The sequence below is a fragment of the Urocitellus parryii genome, chromosome 5 (genome assembly GCF_045843805.1).
Source record: "Urocitellus parryii isolate mUroPar1 chromosome 5, mUroPar1.hap1, whole genome shotgun sequence".
NCBI classification, from domain to species: Eukaryota; Metazoa; Chordata; class Mammalia; order Rodentia; family Sciuridae; genus Urocitellus; species Urocitellus parryii.
In genome coordinates this window covers 64747033-64764093 of record NC_135535.1, presented here as the reverse complement: position 1 = coordinate 64764093, position 17061 = coordinate 64747033, and the positions used below count along the sequence as shown (strand labels likewise).

General features: G+C 37.5%; 1 protein-coding gene across 1 annotated transcript in view; it reads left to right on the top strand.

Annotated features, from left to right (window-relative positions):
• Positions 1-17061, top strand: part of Slc4a8 (solute carrier family 4 member 8) — a 53153-nt gene that overhangs the window by 15301 nt on the left and 20791 nt on the right. Inside the window, exons 7-13 of the mRNA XM_026398629.2 lie at positions 32-189; positions 1097-1184; positions 4433-4579; positions 6096-6196; positions 12641-12815; positions 13413-13546; positions 14570-14815. Coding sequence (XP_026254414.2) covers positions 32-189; positions 1097-1184; positions 4433-4579; positions 6096-6196; positions 12641-12815; positions 13413-13546; positions 14570-14815 — 1049 coding nt within the window. The remainder of the gene's footprint in view (positions 1-31; positions 190-1096; positions 1185-4432; positions 4580-6095; positions 6197-12640; positions 12816-13412; positions 13547-14569; positions 14816-17061) is intronic.

Genomic DNA, 17061 nt, shown 5'->3' with positions numbered 1-17061 from the left:
AAATTGTCAGAAGGCTCTTTTGCACTTTCAGGTGGACCTTCATTTTATGAAAAAAATTCCCAGTGGGGCAGAGGCCTCAAATGTCCTGGTTGGAGAGGTGGATACTTTGGACCGGCCCATCGTTGCCTTTGTGAGGCTGTCTCCAGCTGTTCTTCTCTCAGGCCTGACAGAAGTGCCAATCCCAACAAGGTAAAGGCAAAGATAAAACTTTCTATCTGGAGTATAAATCTATGTGAACACTGGTAAAAGATAGCTAATACCAAAAGTTAGAACTGATTAATTTAGGAATGGTGTTAAAAAATTTGGCAACAAGCTCAGAAAACTGGGGTATATTTGATTAACTGCTATGCAAAGAAATTCTGATTTTTAAGGCTATGATTACGTGGTACCTACAGCCTTGAAAATGGAAAATGGAGGAGCAATCAGAGGGCATAGCAAAGGCCAGTCACTTAATATAATAGGAAGCCTAAATCTCACTCTCCCAGTTCTACAGAGCCATATTCAAGGGAGATGTCTTTAAGCAAGGGTATTGGTGTCTCTTTCCACAGTTCTGGAAGGGTTTATGTGTTTTGCATATATGCCTGCATTTGTTCAAAAGGCTATTCATGTGCTCTGAAGGTGGGTAATGCCATTGATCCAGAGACCCACAAATTATAGATAGTATTCAGATATCCAGAACAGAGGTTAAACTTCTTTATAAGGCTTGATCATTTCAACTTCCTTATCCCTTTCCTTTTTCTGCATTTTCTTATTAGAACAATGAATAGGAGTCAGATAACCTTGAATTTGTACAACAAGGCCATGTTTTGAAAAGATGTCCTTCCTACACCTAGGAATTGTGTCTATGAAAACCCTAAGAAATATAGCCACAGTATTGAATGATGTCATACAAATAGCTTTCAGTGTCCATAGAGGGGCCATTAGGTTAAGGCAACTTGAAATGATCCATCTCTGTTTCTCTGTCTCTCCCTCTGAAGGTACAATGATGATTTTTTTTTTTTGATAGGAGAGAGAAATGTTTTACTGTCTAGAGAGAAATAAGATGCTGCTTCTACAGAGTTACTTATGTAATTTCTTCTTCTGTGTGTTTTGCCAGATTTTTGTTTATCTTATTGGGCCCAGTAGGGAAAGGTCAGCAGTACCATGAAATTGGCAGATCCATGGCCACCATCATGACAGATGAGGTATGTGCCATTTCTGCTTTTCACTCATTCATCTCATAAATATTTATTGTTTATTCTGTGCCAAATACTGTGCTAGTGATTGGAGATAAAATAATTATAATTGCATTGTCTGCTGGGAATCAGTTCAGGGCATTTTTCTGAGAGCCTCTTGTGGGAATACCAAGCCCTCTGGGAGATTTAAAAAAATTTTTTTAATTTGTTCTATTTGATTATACATGACAGAAGAATGCATTTTGACACATTGCACACAAATGAGCACAACTTCTCATTCCTCTGGCTGTACATGGTACAGAGTCATTCCAGTAGTGTAATCATACATGTATATAGGGTAATAATGTCTGTCTCATTCTACCAACCTTTCCATCTCCAGTGCCCTACCCCTCTCCTCACTCCCTTCTGCATAATCCAAAGTTCCTTCATTCTCCCCACACCACTTGATCTTGGGTCAGCATCCACTTATCAGAGTGGCCTCTTTTTTGGGGAGAGGGATTGGCTTATTTCATTTAGCATGATATTCTCTAGTTCCATCCATTTACCTGCAAATGCCATTCTTTATGGCTGAGTAATATTCCATTGTATATATGTACCACATTTTCTTTATCCATTCATCTGTTGAAGGGCATCTAGGTTGGTTCCATAGTTTAACTATTGTGAATTGAGCTGCTATAAACATTGATGTGGCTGTGTCATTGTAGTATGCTGATTTTAGGTCCTTTGGGTATAAACTGAGGAGTGGGATAACTGTGTCAAATGGTGATTCCATTCCAAGTTTTTTGAGGAATCTCCATATTGCTTTCCATAGTGGTTGCATCAAATTGCAGTCCCACCAGCAATGTATGAGTGTACCTGTTTTCCCACATCCTCACCAACACTTATTATTGCTTATCTTCATAATTGCAATTCAGACTAGACTGAGATGAAATCTTAGAGTAGTTTTGATTTTAATTTCTAGAGATGATGAACATTTTTTCATATATTTGTTGATCGATTGTATTTCTTCTTCTGTGAAATGTCTGTTCAGTTCCTTAGCCCATTTATTGATTGGGTTGTTTGTTTTTTTAGTGTTCAGTTTTTTTGAGTTCTTTTTTAAAAAATACTTTTATTTATTTATTTATTTTTATGTGGTGCTGAGTATTGAACCCAGTGCTTCACACATGTGAGGCAAGCACGTTGCCACTGATTCACAATCCCAGCCCATTGAGTTCTTTGTATATCCTGGAGATTAATATTCTGAGGTGCATATGGTAAAGATTTTCTCCCATTCTATAGGCTCTCTCTTCACATTATTGATTGATTCCTTTGCTGAGAAGAAGCTTTTTAGTTTGAATCCATCCCATTTATTGATTCCTAATCTTCTTTCTTGCACTTTAGTAGTCTTATTAAAGAAGTTAGGTCCTAAGCCGACATGATGAAGATTTGGGCCTACTTTTTCTTCTGTTAGGCACAGAGTCTCTGTTCTAGTGCCTAAGTCTTTGATCCACTTTGAATTGATTTTTGTGCAGGGTGAGAGATAGAGGTTTAATTTCATTTTGCTACATGTGGATTTCCACTTTTCCCAGCACCATTTGTTGAATAGCCTATCTTTTCTCCAATGTGTGTTTTTGGCACCTTTGTCTAGTATGAGGTAACTATATTTATGTGTGTTTGTCTCTGTATCTTCTGTTTTGTATCATCAGTCTAAATGTCTATTTTGGTGCCAATATCATGCCATTTTTATTATTGTTACTCTGTAGTATAGTTTGAGGTCTGGTGTTGTGATGCCTCTGGCTTCACTATTCTTGCTAAGGATTGCTTTGGCTATTCCGGGTCTCTTATTTTTCCAAATGAATTTTCTAGTTCTATGAAGAATGTCATTGGATTTTTTAAAATATATTTTTTATTTGTAGATGGACACAATATCTTTATTTTATTTATTTATTTTTATGTGGTGCTGAGGGTGGAATCTAGTGCCTCATGTATACAAGGCAAGTGCTCTACCACTGAGACACAATCCCAGCCCCATGTCATTGGGATTTTAATGGGAAGTGTATTAAATCTGCATAATGCTTTTGGTAATATGCTTTTGACAATATTAATTCTACCTATCCAAGAGCATGGGAGATCTTTCCATTGTCTAAGATCTCTTCAATTTCTTTCTTTAGTGTTCTGTAGTTTTTTCATTGTTGAGGTCTCTCACTTTTTTTGTTGGATTGGTTCCCAAGTTTTTTGTTTGTTTGTTTGTTTGTTGTTTTTTAACTATGTGAATGGATAGTTCCATTTTAACTTTGTGAATGGATAGTTTTTCTAATTTCTCTTGTAGTGGATTCATCACTTATATATAGAAATGCATTTGATTTATGGGTATTGATTTTATATCCTGCTACTTTGCTGAATTAATTTATTTAAAGCTAATTTATTTAATTCTAGAAGTTTCTGGTGGAATTTTTTTGATCTTCTATAGAATATAGAATCATGTTGTCAGCAAATAGTGATAGTTTGAGTTCATCTTTTCTTATTTGTATCTGGGGATTTTTCTTCCTATGTTATCTCTCCCTTTTTGGTTAATTAAGGATGAGGAGAAATCCTTTTCTGGGAAAATTATTATTTCCAAGTAATATATGGAGAGACACTTAAAGCTGACTTAATTTCCTAGAGAATATGGTTAATTAAATATATATAAGCTATTTGCATAAAATATTCTCTCCCATCTAAATGAGACCCGTTTTTTATAAAGTCAGGTGTATGATCTTAGCCAGTGTCATGTGAATGTTCTTGTTTGTCTGTACCAAGCCGCCAGCCATTTTGGCATTGTACGATCCACAGTGCCAAACCCTGGAGAGTACCATGTTGCACATTGAACTGCAAAGCTGAGCTTTCAAACGTATGTTGTAGTAGGCAAAGGGAGGTGTGGGCTATTTTTTCAGCTCTCTTTGGGAGGCTTATTTCATGGAGGACCTTCCTTAGTAATTCCATCCAGTTTTTCTAAACATTATAATCAAGAAAATTTCCATACATCATTTTCCCCCATCCTTTGAGAATATAATAGCTCTGTATATCTTTAGAGTCATCTATTTCTTCTTATACTAGCAGATATTTATTAATTCTTTTTGACCCAACTCATCTCTAAAGGTTCATTTTTAAAATATTTTATCTTTGCACTTGTCTAAGTGCTAAATTTTCTTCTTCTCAGGTCCCTATGACAGAGATAAATATCAATAATTTGAGTAGAGTAACTTTCAACTTTCATAAGAGTTTTTCCTTTTTTGTAGATTTTTCATGATGTGGCATATAAGGCAAAAGAGCGAGATGATCTCCTAGCAGGGATTGATGAGTTCCTAGACCAGGTGACGGTGCTTCCTCCAGGGGAATGGGACCCCTCCATTAGAATTGAACCACCTAAAAATGTCCCTTCACAGGTAATGTATGCACATTAGCCAGTGGTGGCTAGTGTCACTGAGTGCCCACCATGAATAAAGCAAAGGCCATGTGGACATATACTAAATAAATTGAGATGTGGTCCTATTTTGGGGCTCCTAGAATGTCAGATCAGTAATAAAAATGAATACTCAGTAATATAGATTGTTTTAGATGTGATGAGATAGCAGGGTTACATGAGAATGAAGTCTTTTAAATTTTTTATTTGTTCTTTTTAGTTATATGTGACAGTGGAATGTAATTTGACATGTTATATGTACATGGAGTATAACTTCCATTCTTGTGGTTGTACATAATGTAAGAGTTACACTGGTTATGTGTTCATATATGAACACAGGGAAGCTATGTACTACACATTCTACTGTCTTTCCTATTTCCAACTCTTTCCCTTCCCTTTATTCCCCTTTTTCTAATCCGGAGTACTTCTATGCTTCCCTTCCTCTCCCCTTATTGTATGTTAGCATCTGTATATTACAGACAACATTCAGCCTTTGTTTTTTTGGGATTGGCTTAGTTCACTTAGCATGATAGTCTTCAGTTTCATCCCAATTACCAGCAAATGCCATAATTTCATTCTTCTTTATGGCTGAGTAATATTCCATTGTGTATAAATACCACATTTTCTATTTTTATTCATCTATTGAAGGCACCTAGGTTGGTACCATAGCTTAGCTATTGTAAATCAAGCTGCTATAAATTGATGTGGCTGCATCACTCTAGTATGTTGATTTTAAGTCCTTTGGGTATATACCAAGGAGTGGGATAACTGGGTCAAATAGTGGCTCCATACCCAGTTTTCTGAGGAATCTCCATACAGTTTTCCAGAGTGGTTACACCAATTTTCAGTCTGGGCATGGATTTTCAGCCAAATTTTGAAGGCATTGATGTAGAATGGCAGAGAGGAGAAGGGAGAACATTTCTTGACAGTATATTATGTTTAAAGTTATCAAGTGAAAAAAAGACAACAAGCTGTATGGAGAGAACAAATAGGATTTCTTTACTTTTCTGACATATTAAGAGTGGGAAGAAAACTTCTGCTATGTACTAGGTACTAGGGCAGGTGCTTCATACGTGTGAATTCAACTTTCCCAGCAACATTCCCTCCGAAAGGTATTGTTATCTTTAGTTTATACATGAGAAATAAAATGATCTTAGGGCAAGGTTTTATGGTAAAGTAGGATTTTACAGAAGCAGATCTGAAACTGAAACTCTGATGCCAAAGCCTCCATTTTTTGTTTCTGGGCAAGATACAGTTAGGAGTCAGGTTCTATTGCAGAGGAAAAGAAATTTTATATATATACATACACACACACACACACATACTTTTTTCTTCCCCAGGAAAGTCAGTAAATTGCATCAACTCAGTAAATGCATTTGAAAACTACAAACACTTGAGCATTTGGGTTGCTTTTGGGTTATCCCATCACCACTACCCACTGTTAGCAGGAACTACAGATAAATACTGATTTTACTAACTTTATGGTCTTCTGTTAAAAGGAGAAAAGGAAAATGCCTGGAGTTCCAAATGGAAATGTTTGCCACATAGAACCAGAACCACACGGGGGTCATAGTGGACCAGAACTGCAGCGTACTGGGCGGTAAGTTCTGGGTTGTTTCACAGCTGATGCTGCTTACTGTGCAGAAGTTGTGTGAAGGAAAGAAGCATCCTTTTTTGTTTTCAATCTTCTTCTCTGTAGTGGGACTTTATTGTCTGTAAATAACTTTTCAGATGGAATTACCAAGTATAGGTATCATAAATATATCAAATGTATTCATTCATTCAAGTTTCTGAAACCACCTATCATGTTCTGTCTCGTGTCCAATCCTTTCCACACATTGTTCCCTCTGATTTGAACACTCTCCACCTTCCTCATCTCCTGGCTAACTCAGCTCAACTCAGGTGTCCCTTCCTTTGGAAAGCTTTCTTGTACTCTCCATAGTCAAAGGTAGGTTTTCCTGGGGTGTAATGCCTCAGCATTAAGTTAGAGGGAAAAGGTACTATCTTAGGTTTGTATGTCTCAGAATAGGGAATCTAATCTTCTAGGCCAATATTTTTAAGAATAGATGTCCAAGGAAAAGGGCTTTTATGGTAGGTGAGGGCAACAATCTCCAGATTAGAAGGTTTTATTTCCCAGCCAGGAAGGTGGTAAAAGAGGGGAGGATATTTGGCATTGATGTGACATCCAGTGGTGTTCTCAGATTAGAGAATGTTACGACTCTGACTCTGGCTCTGTATTTTTGTGCTGAGAAGAATGTACTGGATGGAGATTCACATATCATAAAAAGAAGCTTTTATGGCTTCTATTTCTTTTTTTTTCCCTATCTTGCTTGAGATTGCTTTCGTTTCGTCTTTTATCCTAAGTATTCTACCCAGTGGAAAGTCAGATTTTTGTTTGTTTTGTTTTGAAATTATGGACAGTGATTTACTTTTCCACTCATGAAAATTCAGGGAGAAACTAGGAGAAACAAGAGAATGGTACTTATCTAATAGTATCCTGATAAGGTAATATGTTCTAGTTGAAGGAGTACATTCGAGAAGATAGCTATGCTCTGAGAGGGAGCCTTGGCACAAAGGAGGAGTCTTTGAAAAGAAAGGGTCACTAAGAAGAGGTCTGAATGGCAGGGGTCCTGATGCTGAGAGGCAATAAGGGAATGACTGTCCTTAGAATTGGCTCCAGGATTGGGACTGTCTTAGAAGAAATGGGGTTTTGTAGTTGTTGTTGTTTGTTTAAGGAAAGGGTTTTGAGTATGGATTTGATAATTTCAGAATTATGACTTTTTTTTAATAATAAAAAGGGTATCCGCACCCTAGGACTTAAAGTTAGAAAATAATGGAATCAAGGGCAACAGGTTTTCCTCAAACAGGTATCTGTACAGAGGTATGATTTCAGAAAAAAAAATTTCAGTTTCTTTCCCTGCCAAAGAAAATAATAAATAATAATAAAATAATAAACTAGATAGCCATGTTTATGATTAATTCTACATGAGGATTTGGGAAACCATTTGATTGCATCTCAACCATTTTGAGATCTCAGAAAAGGTACCTAATGTATCCACAGAAAATTTCATATCAACAGGTCTATCACATGCTTAATCAAAAGCCCCAAGTATTTTTTACGTATGTATGTATGTATTTTGGTACCAGGGATTGAACCCAGGGGCACTTAACCACTGAGCTACATCCCCAGCCTTTTTTATTTGTTTATATATATATATATATTTTTAGTTGTAGTTGGACACAATACCTTTATTATTTATTTTTTTAAGTGGTGCTGAGGATCTAACCCAGTGCCCTGCATGTGCTAGGCGAGCGCTCTACCGCTAAGCCACAACCCCAGTGCCCCCATTTTATTTTTTATTTAGAGACAGGGTCTTGCTAAGTTGCTTAGGTCCTAACTAAGTTGTGGAAGCTGGCTTTGAACTTTCGATCTTCCTGCCCCAAGTACTTTAACATATAAATTCAGATAGAGTTTGATAATGTCACATCAGGAAATTCTGAAATTAACAAAGCTAAAAACTGGGCTCAGAGCATAGTTTTGCTTTAACGTCTTCCTTTAGACCTTTTCTTCTGAGCACTTAGTAAAGGGCCTCAGGACCCATGACTTTTCTCTTGGACCAGGTGACTTACTGCCTGTATTGGTATCAGAGATCCCAGTTTCAGTCCATCTCTGGCCCCTTCTCCTTTTCAAGTTATGTGGGAAAGAAATGTGAGACATTTGCTGTAGATGGACATCCAGACATTTCTGGACCTTCCTGGACTGCACAATCTGAAAACACATTAGTAGCCAGGCACAATTGTACATGCTTTTAATTCCATTAGCTCAGAAGGCTGAAGCAGGAGGATCATAACTTCAAAGCCAGCCTCAACAACTTAGTGATGTCCTAAACAATTTAGTGAGACCCTGACTCTAAATTAAAAAATTAAAAGGGCTGGAGATGTGGCTCAGTGGTAGTGGTTAAGAACCCCTGGATTCAATCTCTAGTAGCATAATAATAATAATAATACATTTAGTTAAATAAAAATTTTAAAAACTCATTAACTTGGGTTTTTCAGTTATACCACTCCTTAGTTTTTATCCTATTGAATTAAAGTCAGCATGCTATAGCAATACATATATACCCATGTTTATAGCAGCACAGTTCACAATAGCCAAATTATGGAACTAGCCTAGATGTTGGTCAATGGATGATGGATAAATAAGCTAAGGTATATATACACAACAAAGTTTTATTTAATCACATAGAAGAATTAAATTATGTCATTTTCAGGAAAATGGAAGGAACTTGAGAGCTTTATGTTAAGTGAAATATGCCAAACTCAGAAAGTTAAAGATCATAACTTTCTTTTTTATCATATGTGGAAGTTAGAGAGAAAAGGGACAAAAAAATGGTAGGGGGAATCTCATGAAAATAGAAGGGAGATCAGTAGAATACAGGGAGGAGAAGAGAGAAATGGGAAGGTACTGGGAAATGAAATGGACCAAATTATACTATTATATTTCATGCATATATGCATATGTAACAATGAGTCCCACTTTTATGTATAATTATAATGCACCAATAAAACATGTGGTAAACACATTATCTTGGGTTTTATAATTCTTCAAACCATTAGTTAAGTTTCTTTGTAAGCAAAGCCTGCTTTGTGCATATCATGTTATACAACGTTGAGGCAAAACTTGAAGACATAAGGGATGTTATTCTTGTTGGACTAAGAGGTATTTGAAAACGGAGTAGAGTAGACTCTAAGAAGCTGGGAAAGGAGTCAGAGTTGAAAATAGCACTGTGATTTCTGTTTTATCTGACCCTCCAAGCCAGGGCCATGACAGTGTTTTGAACCTCCCTGATGTCATCACAGACAGGGACACCATATGTTGCAAGAAAGTATGTCTAGAGTCTTCCTTGTCCAGAAGATCCACAGCAAGAAAGATACTCTGGAAAGGGGTTTTCCAGGGTAGATTTATATCCTTTATCGGAGGTGCCAGTTTGGGGGAAGGGTTAATGTAAAAAAAGAATCAGGAGCTGCTATCTCGATGATACCCCCACACTTCAAACAGGTTTCTTCCAAAGCACACCAGACAAATGGATGACTGGCCTGTCCCTAAAGCCCTCCAGGAAAGGGCTCCCTAAGTCAGTGCTCCAGAGCCTAGTGACCCTCTACACGGGTAAGTTCTTTCTTACGTCAAGCTTAAATTCATATTCCTCTGTGCCTCCTGCCCCCCAAAACTTGAACATCAAGAACAGTGTTGAAAGGGAAAGGAAGTCTCAAATATGAAAAGAAGCATCGAGGCCTAAGTTAATGTCTGTGGTAGATGTGAAATTATCATCTGGTTTTATGCATGAATGAGGTATTAACAGTATTCAGAAATTATTTTATTAAATGTTATACCATCAGTACGAGCCTCAAATCTCCCTCTTATGTTTAGTCATTGCTAGGCAGACAGATTTCTTCCCTTTTTGTGGCTTTTCATAAACACATGTCACATCAATCTTTTGTCTGTCGCTCCCAGACTCTTCTCTCCAAAGAGGCCTCCTGTGTCCAGGGATAGGCTAATCATGGCAGTGTTTCTGGTGGCCTCAGTGGGAGGTCAGAAGGAAGTTATTTTTCGAAGATAATGCCCTTCAGAGGAAGGTTGCTTGTGATGAGGAGGTGACAGTCACTGGATGCTATGGTAGCTAAGGACCCAGAAACACTTGAGTCTTATCCCCAGACTAATCACTGCTGCCTGTGAGATCCTTGAGGGGTTATTTATCCAGAGAAGAGAGCAAGACAAAGCAACAATCAAAATCTGAGGCTGAAGGCTCCTGATCTGTGTTGAACCCTCTAGATACTTCTTTACCTGAGCTAGGTTTGCCAGACAGTCTAAAATTAAAGGCAGGTCATAAGACTGGCTTTGCCTCTCTTTTCTAAGCCTACACTCAGATGTCATGTTACTACTATCGATGGAGCAAAGGTGAATCCCAACTACACCCACCAGAGGAATAGAGCAAGTGGGCAAGATAGAACAGTGTCTGCCCTGTGAACACCTGCATACCCGTTGTGCAGCTAGATAAGAAAGAGTGAGTGGACAAAGAACTGGCTGGGCTTTCTCCCCTGGCATGTGGGTCCTAGACCTCACCATACTTTTCCAGGCTCCTAGAAGAGAGAAGGGAAGAAAGAGCTTGCAAGCCTCCTTTTGTGAGAGAGTAACTTTTTTTTTTTTTTAATAGTAGTAGATGGACAGCATGCCTTTATTTGTTTATTTTTTTATGCGGTGCTGAGGATGGAACCCAGGGACTCACACGTGCTTAGGCAAGTGCTCTGCCACTGAGCTACAGACCCAGCCCAACTTGTTTTTTATTTAGTTTTAGCTCTTTATTACAGAAAATTTCAAATGTAAAAAAAGGAAGAGAAGCAACTGTTATCAACATTTTTCCAATCTTGTTTTATCTATTTCTTCCCACTTATTTTTCTGCTTTCTAGGTTATTTTAAACCAAATCACAAAATATATTTTTTCCTATAAATACCTCAGTATCTATCATGTTTGATAAGGACATTTTAAAAATAATTATGCCATTATCAAATGTAACAAATTTAATAATAATTCTTTAAATCATCTAATACTTAGGTGCACTTTAAATTTTTTGTGATTGTCACCATCATCTTTTTAGGGTTCATTTGTTTGATGTAGGATCTAGTCCATTTTGCATTTGGTTACTATGTTCTCATCCTACAATAGTCCCTCTTCCTTTCCTTTTTCTCTATGCTGTTGATTTGTAGAAGAAACCAAGTGATGTGTCCTGTGAGATACAGTGTGGCTCTTTTTGTTACTCACTAGGCAGTTTCCCCCCTGGTACAGTGACTCCATTCTTAGAAAAAAAAATGACTGAGTCTGGGAGCAAGATCTCCTCCTTGGCTCTCCAAGATCTTGCTCCTCGTCGGTCTCATCCATGGGAAGTGGAGAGGACTCTGAAGTCCTACCACTGAGTCCTGTTGATTCTACTTCCTGATTAAACCTTAAATCCATCTACTTTTCTCCTCATCCCAATTTACACTGCCTTCATCACACTGCCACAAGAGTATTGGTCAATGGATGATGGATAAATAAACCATGGGATATATACAAAATAAAGTTTTATTTAGTCACAAAGAAGAATTAAATTATGTCATTTGCAGAAAATGGAAGGAATTTGAGAGCTTTATGCTTGTTGGATTATAAAGCTCCACTGTGTTTACAGTCCTTGAGTAGCTTGACTTAAAACTGTCATAAGGCCTTTCGAGACTCAGCTTCTTCAGCCTTGTCTGTTGGTGTTTGCCCCTTGCACTGTATTGTCTAGTCATAAATCTTCCAGCACCTTGAACCACTGTGTAGTCTCAACTCTAGGTGTCACCCATGCTGGTTCCTTTGCCTCACCTGGCTATCTCCCAGTCCATCCTTTGAGTCCCTGCTGAAATGCCCCTCCTTGTTCTGTGCTACCACAGTGCCTGTCTCTTGTACTAGAGGAAAGCAAAAGCTGTGTTTGTCTTGCTCACCGCTGCATCTCCAGTACCTTGGCACAGTGCCTAGCACCAAGTATCTGCTACTACTTGTTAATGGCATGCACGAACAATTATGCTAATTCTCAAGAGGAAGGTAGGTAGTTGTTCAGAGTAAGAAAGTACGTGTGATGGGGCATTTCATCTGGAAAATGTGTAATAAAACTAACAATTGTATATCTCGAGTCAGTTTTGTATATTTCCTCCAAACAGATCAGAATTTGAAGTTTGAAGCCAATACTTGCTTCCTTATTAACTTTTTGAACTTTTTATTAAATGGATAATATGATACCCAAATTAATTTTTTTGAATTGAATAAATCATTCAGACTTATAGTAAGCCATGCCTTGATGGCACATAGAATCTGTGCTGACCCCAGAGAGATCTGCTATACTTGAGGTCAAATTGAACCCAAAATACTACTTTAGTACAGAGTACATTTAAAATGTTTTCAAATGTGTGCCATTCATTATGCATTTGTGAAAGAGGGGCTGTGTTAGAGGCCTGTCTGCTATGTTTCTGCAGGCTATTTGGGGGCTTGGTGCTGGACATCAAGCGGAAGGCCCCCTGGTACTGGAGCGACTACAGGGATGCACTCAGCTTACAGTGTCTGGCCTCCTTTCTGTTCCTGTATTGTGCCTGCATGTCACCTGTCATCACCTTTGGGGGATTGCTTGGAGAAGCCACTGAGGGACGCATAGTAAGAACTTTCAATCACTTTTAATGGTCCTAAACACAACTTAAAAATATTATGGTGGCAGCCAACTCCATTGGGATGAAATTACCTGGACTAGAACTGAGGAAATTGGATTCTTTCTCTTGAATAACTGAGGACTTCTGTCTTCATATAAGAAAAAGCTTCTCCCTCTTGAGCAGACTATCTTCTGCTCCAATGTCAGTTACAATAGCTGGTTGCCTAGTTGAATTGCTCATTGCCCCAAGAATGGAAAATGGATATATTGATGTCATTTGAAAATAAGATTTTAAGTGATTGTATGACAACTTGTAGTGTGAATAGCATCATCGTGCCTTTTATGTATTTTTGAATACTGAATTGAGTCACCAAAGAACAAGAACTTAGTTAAGGAATCATATGTAAATGGATTTGGATACCTGAATTATTAAAGTGGGATCTGTTTACAAGAGTATTAGATGGTGTGTACACATCACCCTTGCTAAGAAATACAAGCAAATAACTGTCAAGGCACATATTAGGGCTAAGTCGGGAGTTATATAAGCCAACATTACTCTTTACTGATGGACTACGTGAACTTAAGTGATTTCTTTTCCTTCTCAGAGTGCAATTGAATCCTTATTTGGAGCCTCCATGACTGGGATTGCCTATTCCTTGTTTGCAGGACAGCCCCTTACCATCTTAGGAAGTACGGGGCCCGTTCTTGTGTTTGAAAAGATTTTATTCAAATTCTGCAAGTAAGATATTTGTTTTTCTGAAAACTGTAATTGGCTGTGGTTATTGTGATGCCAGGGTTGAATAACAGGATTCTACACAAATTTAAAAGTAAGCAAATATTCTGAATTGTAAGAAACCTGAAGAAAGAACATCATTTGGTCTATAATTTTGCCCCCAGGCAACACATACCTAAAATTGTAGATCCTCTATTTTTTAAATTTATTTTTTAGTTGTTGATGGACCTTTATTTTATTCATTCTTTATATACAGTGCTGAGGATCAAACCCAGTGACTCACACATGCTAGGCAAGCGCTTTACTGCTGAGCCACAGCCCAAGCACCCCCCATTCTTTAAAAATTTTTTTTTTAGTTGTGAATAGACCTTTATTTTATTTATTTATTTATTTATTTATTTATTTATTTATTTATTTATTTATTTATTTATATATGGTGCTGAGGATCAAACCCAGTGCCTCACCCATGCCAGATGAGTACTATACCACTGAGCCGCAACCCAGGCCTGAAATCTTGACTTTTTAATCTTTAAAAAAACTTTCCCTAGCTAACCCCAAGTCTTCCATGTCCATTTCAAGTCAGTTTATAATTTTTCTTGCTATACCTCCTTAATGTTCTGGTGGCTGGTGGTAGTAGGGGCTCTGCAATGTCTTAGATTTCCTTATTTTTTCTATAAAGTTTTTTTTTCCATTTTGTACTAGAATTAGGAGAATATGGGACTAGAACCAGCTCCTTTTTCTTATTGCATGAACAATCTCTTAATTACATTGAATTTTAATGGCAAAAATGTGTTCAAAAGGATTCTTTCCTTCTCTGCTTTCTATATAGCTTCATAGGCAAATAGCATTGGGAAGCAAATCTGTAACATACCTGTCCCAGGGCACTATTTAGAACTGAAGTTCAGTCAGAATTAGGTATCAGCTGGGTTGCAATGGTGGTGTAGCTGACATGAGATGAATTAACCATATATGACCCTTTTGGGTCTTCATGCCATTCATGCTTTTTGATGAACTTTGGTCTTGTTTCAGAGACTACACCCTTTCATACCTCTCCCTTCGAGCTTGTATTGGACTGTGGACCGCCTTCCTGTGTATTGTCCTTGTGGCAACTGATGCCAGTTCTCTTGTCTGCTATATTACCCGCTTCACTGAAGAAGCATTTGCCTCCCTGATTTGCATTATTTTCATCTATGAAGCTATAGAAAAGCTGATTCACCTGGCAGAGACCTACCCTATCCACATGCACAGCCAGCTGGACCACCTTAGCCTCTATTAGTAAGTATGCTTTCTGCTTGTCTTTTTTTTTTTTCTTCTTCTTCTTCTTTTAATGGACAAAGGGGCCCAAGTTTAATAGCTTGTGTAGTGTGCCAGGCAGCGCTTGTAGCTTCTGTTGAGGAAGCGTCCTGGCCTTCTGGGAAACAGAACTTAGATATGTATGAGGAAGCTTGGAGGACCTCCAGAGAAGAACAATCAAAAGTGATGACAGAGGATGGACTGAGAATGAAGCCCAGAGCAGACTTGAGAAGTTCTTTCTAGAGAATGTCTTTTGGGTCTAGGCATTGAAACAAAAATAGGCTGCAAATATAGCAGAGAAAATTTGAGTTAGTTATTGAAAAGAACTTCTTTTTGTAAGGACTTGTGAGCCCCCAGACCACACCATCAAGTGAGAGAATGGACTCTTTCTCTGAAGGTGTATAGGCAACGTGTAGGAAACATTAGGTAGAGATGGTTTAATAATTCCTTTCAGATCACGAGTCACTCCCACTGTGTCATAAAGATCTAGAAATCTCTTTCTTTACTTCTAGATTTCAACTCAAGAGAGTGTTTTCTTCATGTATTTGACATTGTTTTGATCAATTAGAAAATAAACAACATATCTAGCTGCATTATCAACCATCTAGGAAAATCTAGTCCTACAAATCATTTCTTCTCTGGAATAGTATTTTCCAAATTATGATTAAAGATCCTCTTCCTCTGGCTCTGTACATTATTCCCTCCTTTCTGACTATATAGTTCTCATGTGGAGAATCTGATTGGAAGCATCTGCCAACCAGCCACAAATATACTTTCATCTATTCTAGTTATCCATTCATTAACTTTTATTAAAAAATTTTAAAGTATTTTAATACAAAATAAAGTATATATATATTTTTTAATATTTATTTTTCAATTTTAGGTGGACACAATATCTTTATTTTTATGTGGTGCCAAGAATTGAACCCAGTGCCCACGCACACCAGGCGAGCGCACTACCACTTGAGCCATATCCCCAGCCCCTAAAATAAAGTATTTTAATAACAATGATTAAGGACTATCATCTCCAAAGCCTAATGAATTGGGACCTATTGTCATTGAAGTTCTTACTTTTGTAAAGTTAATTTTTTGACCTCTTTTTAATCATTCATTTATTTAAAAAATGTTTGTCAAACACCTGTTATGCACCAGGCACTGTGTTAGGCCTTGGAAACAGTAGTAAACACGACAGTCAAACAGATCCCACTTTAATAATTCAGGTATCCAAATTCATTTACATATGATTCCTTAATTAAGTTCTTGTTCTTCAAAGACTCAACTCAGTATTCAAAAATACATAAAAGGCACGATGATGCTAATCACACTACAAGTTGTCATACAGTTACTTAAAATCTTATTTTCAAATGACATCAGTATATCCATTTTCCATTCTTGGGGCAATGAGCAATTCAACTGGGCAACTAAGGATGCTTATATTGTAGTGGGAGAAGACAGACAAAAGTGACCAGCCCTGGATTAAGTTTAGACTTCGTATTTGGAAGCTGTAATCTTTTTTTGTTAATAAAACTGAAGATGGGGGGCTGAGGCTCTGTAGCTCAGTGGTAAAGTGCTTGCCTTACATGTATAAGGCACTGGATTCAATCCTCAGCACCACATAAAAATGAATTAATATACTATGTATTATAACTAAATAAATATTTTTTAAAAAACTGAAGATGGTATTTTTTTCTTAGTTGCATTTGACTTTTGTTTCATATGGAATTGATGTGAAATTAGAAACCTCCACTCTAATGATTTTATATTAATGTCCACAAAATGTCCACAAAATTGATTTTTTAAAAATACTTTATTGCTGGCTGTGGTGGCTCATATCTGTAAGCCTAGATACTTGGAAGGCTGAGGCAAGAAGATTGCAGGAAGATAGCAAGTTCAAGGCCAGCCTGGGTAACTTAGCAATACCCTGTCTCAGTATAAAAAATAAAAAAATGCTGGGGGTGTAGTTCAAGTGGTAAAGTGTTTCTGGGTTCAATCACCAGTCTTAGGGGTAAAAAAGACTTTATTTTTTAGAATAGTTTTAGGTTGACAGCAAAGTTGAGCAGAAAGTACAAGAGTTCTCCTAGACTCCCTGCCCAACCGCTGCTGTGTATGCATACCCTCCCCAATTCTCAACATCTCCACCAGAAAAGTGCATTTGTTATAATCAATGAATTTATACTGATACTTCAGTATCACCCAAAGTTGACAATTTACATTAGAGTTAACTTTTG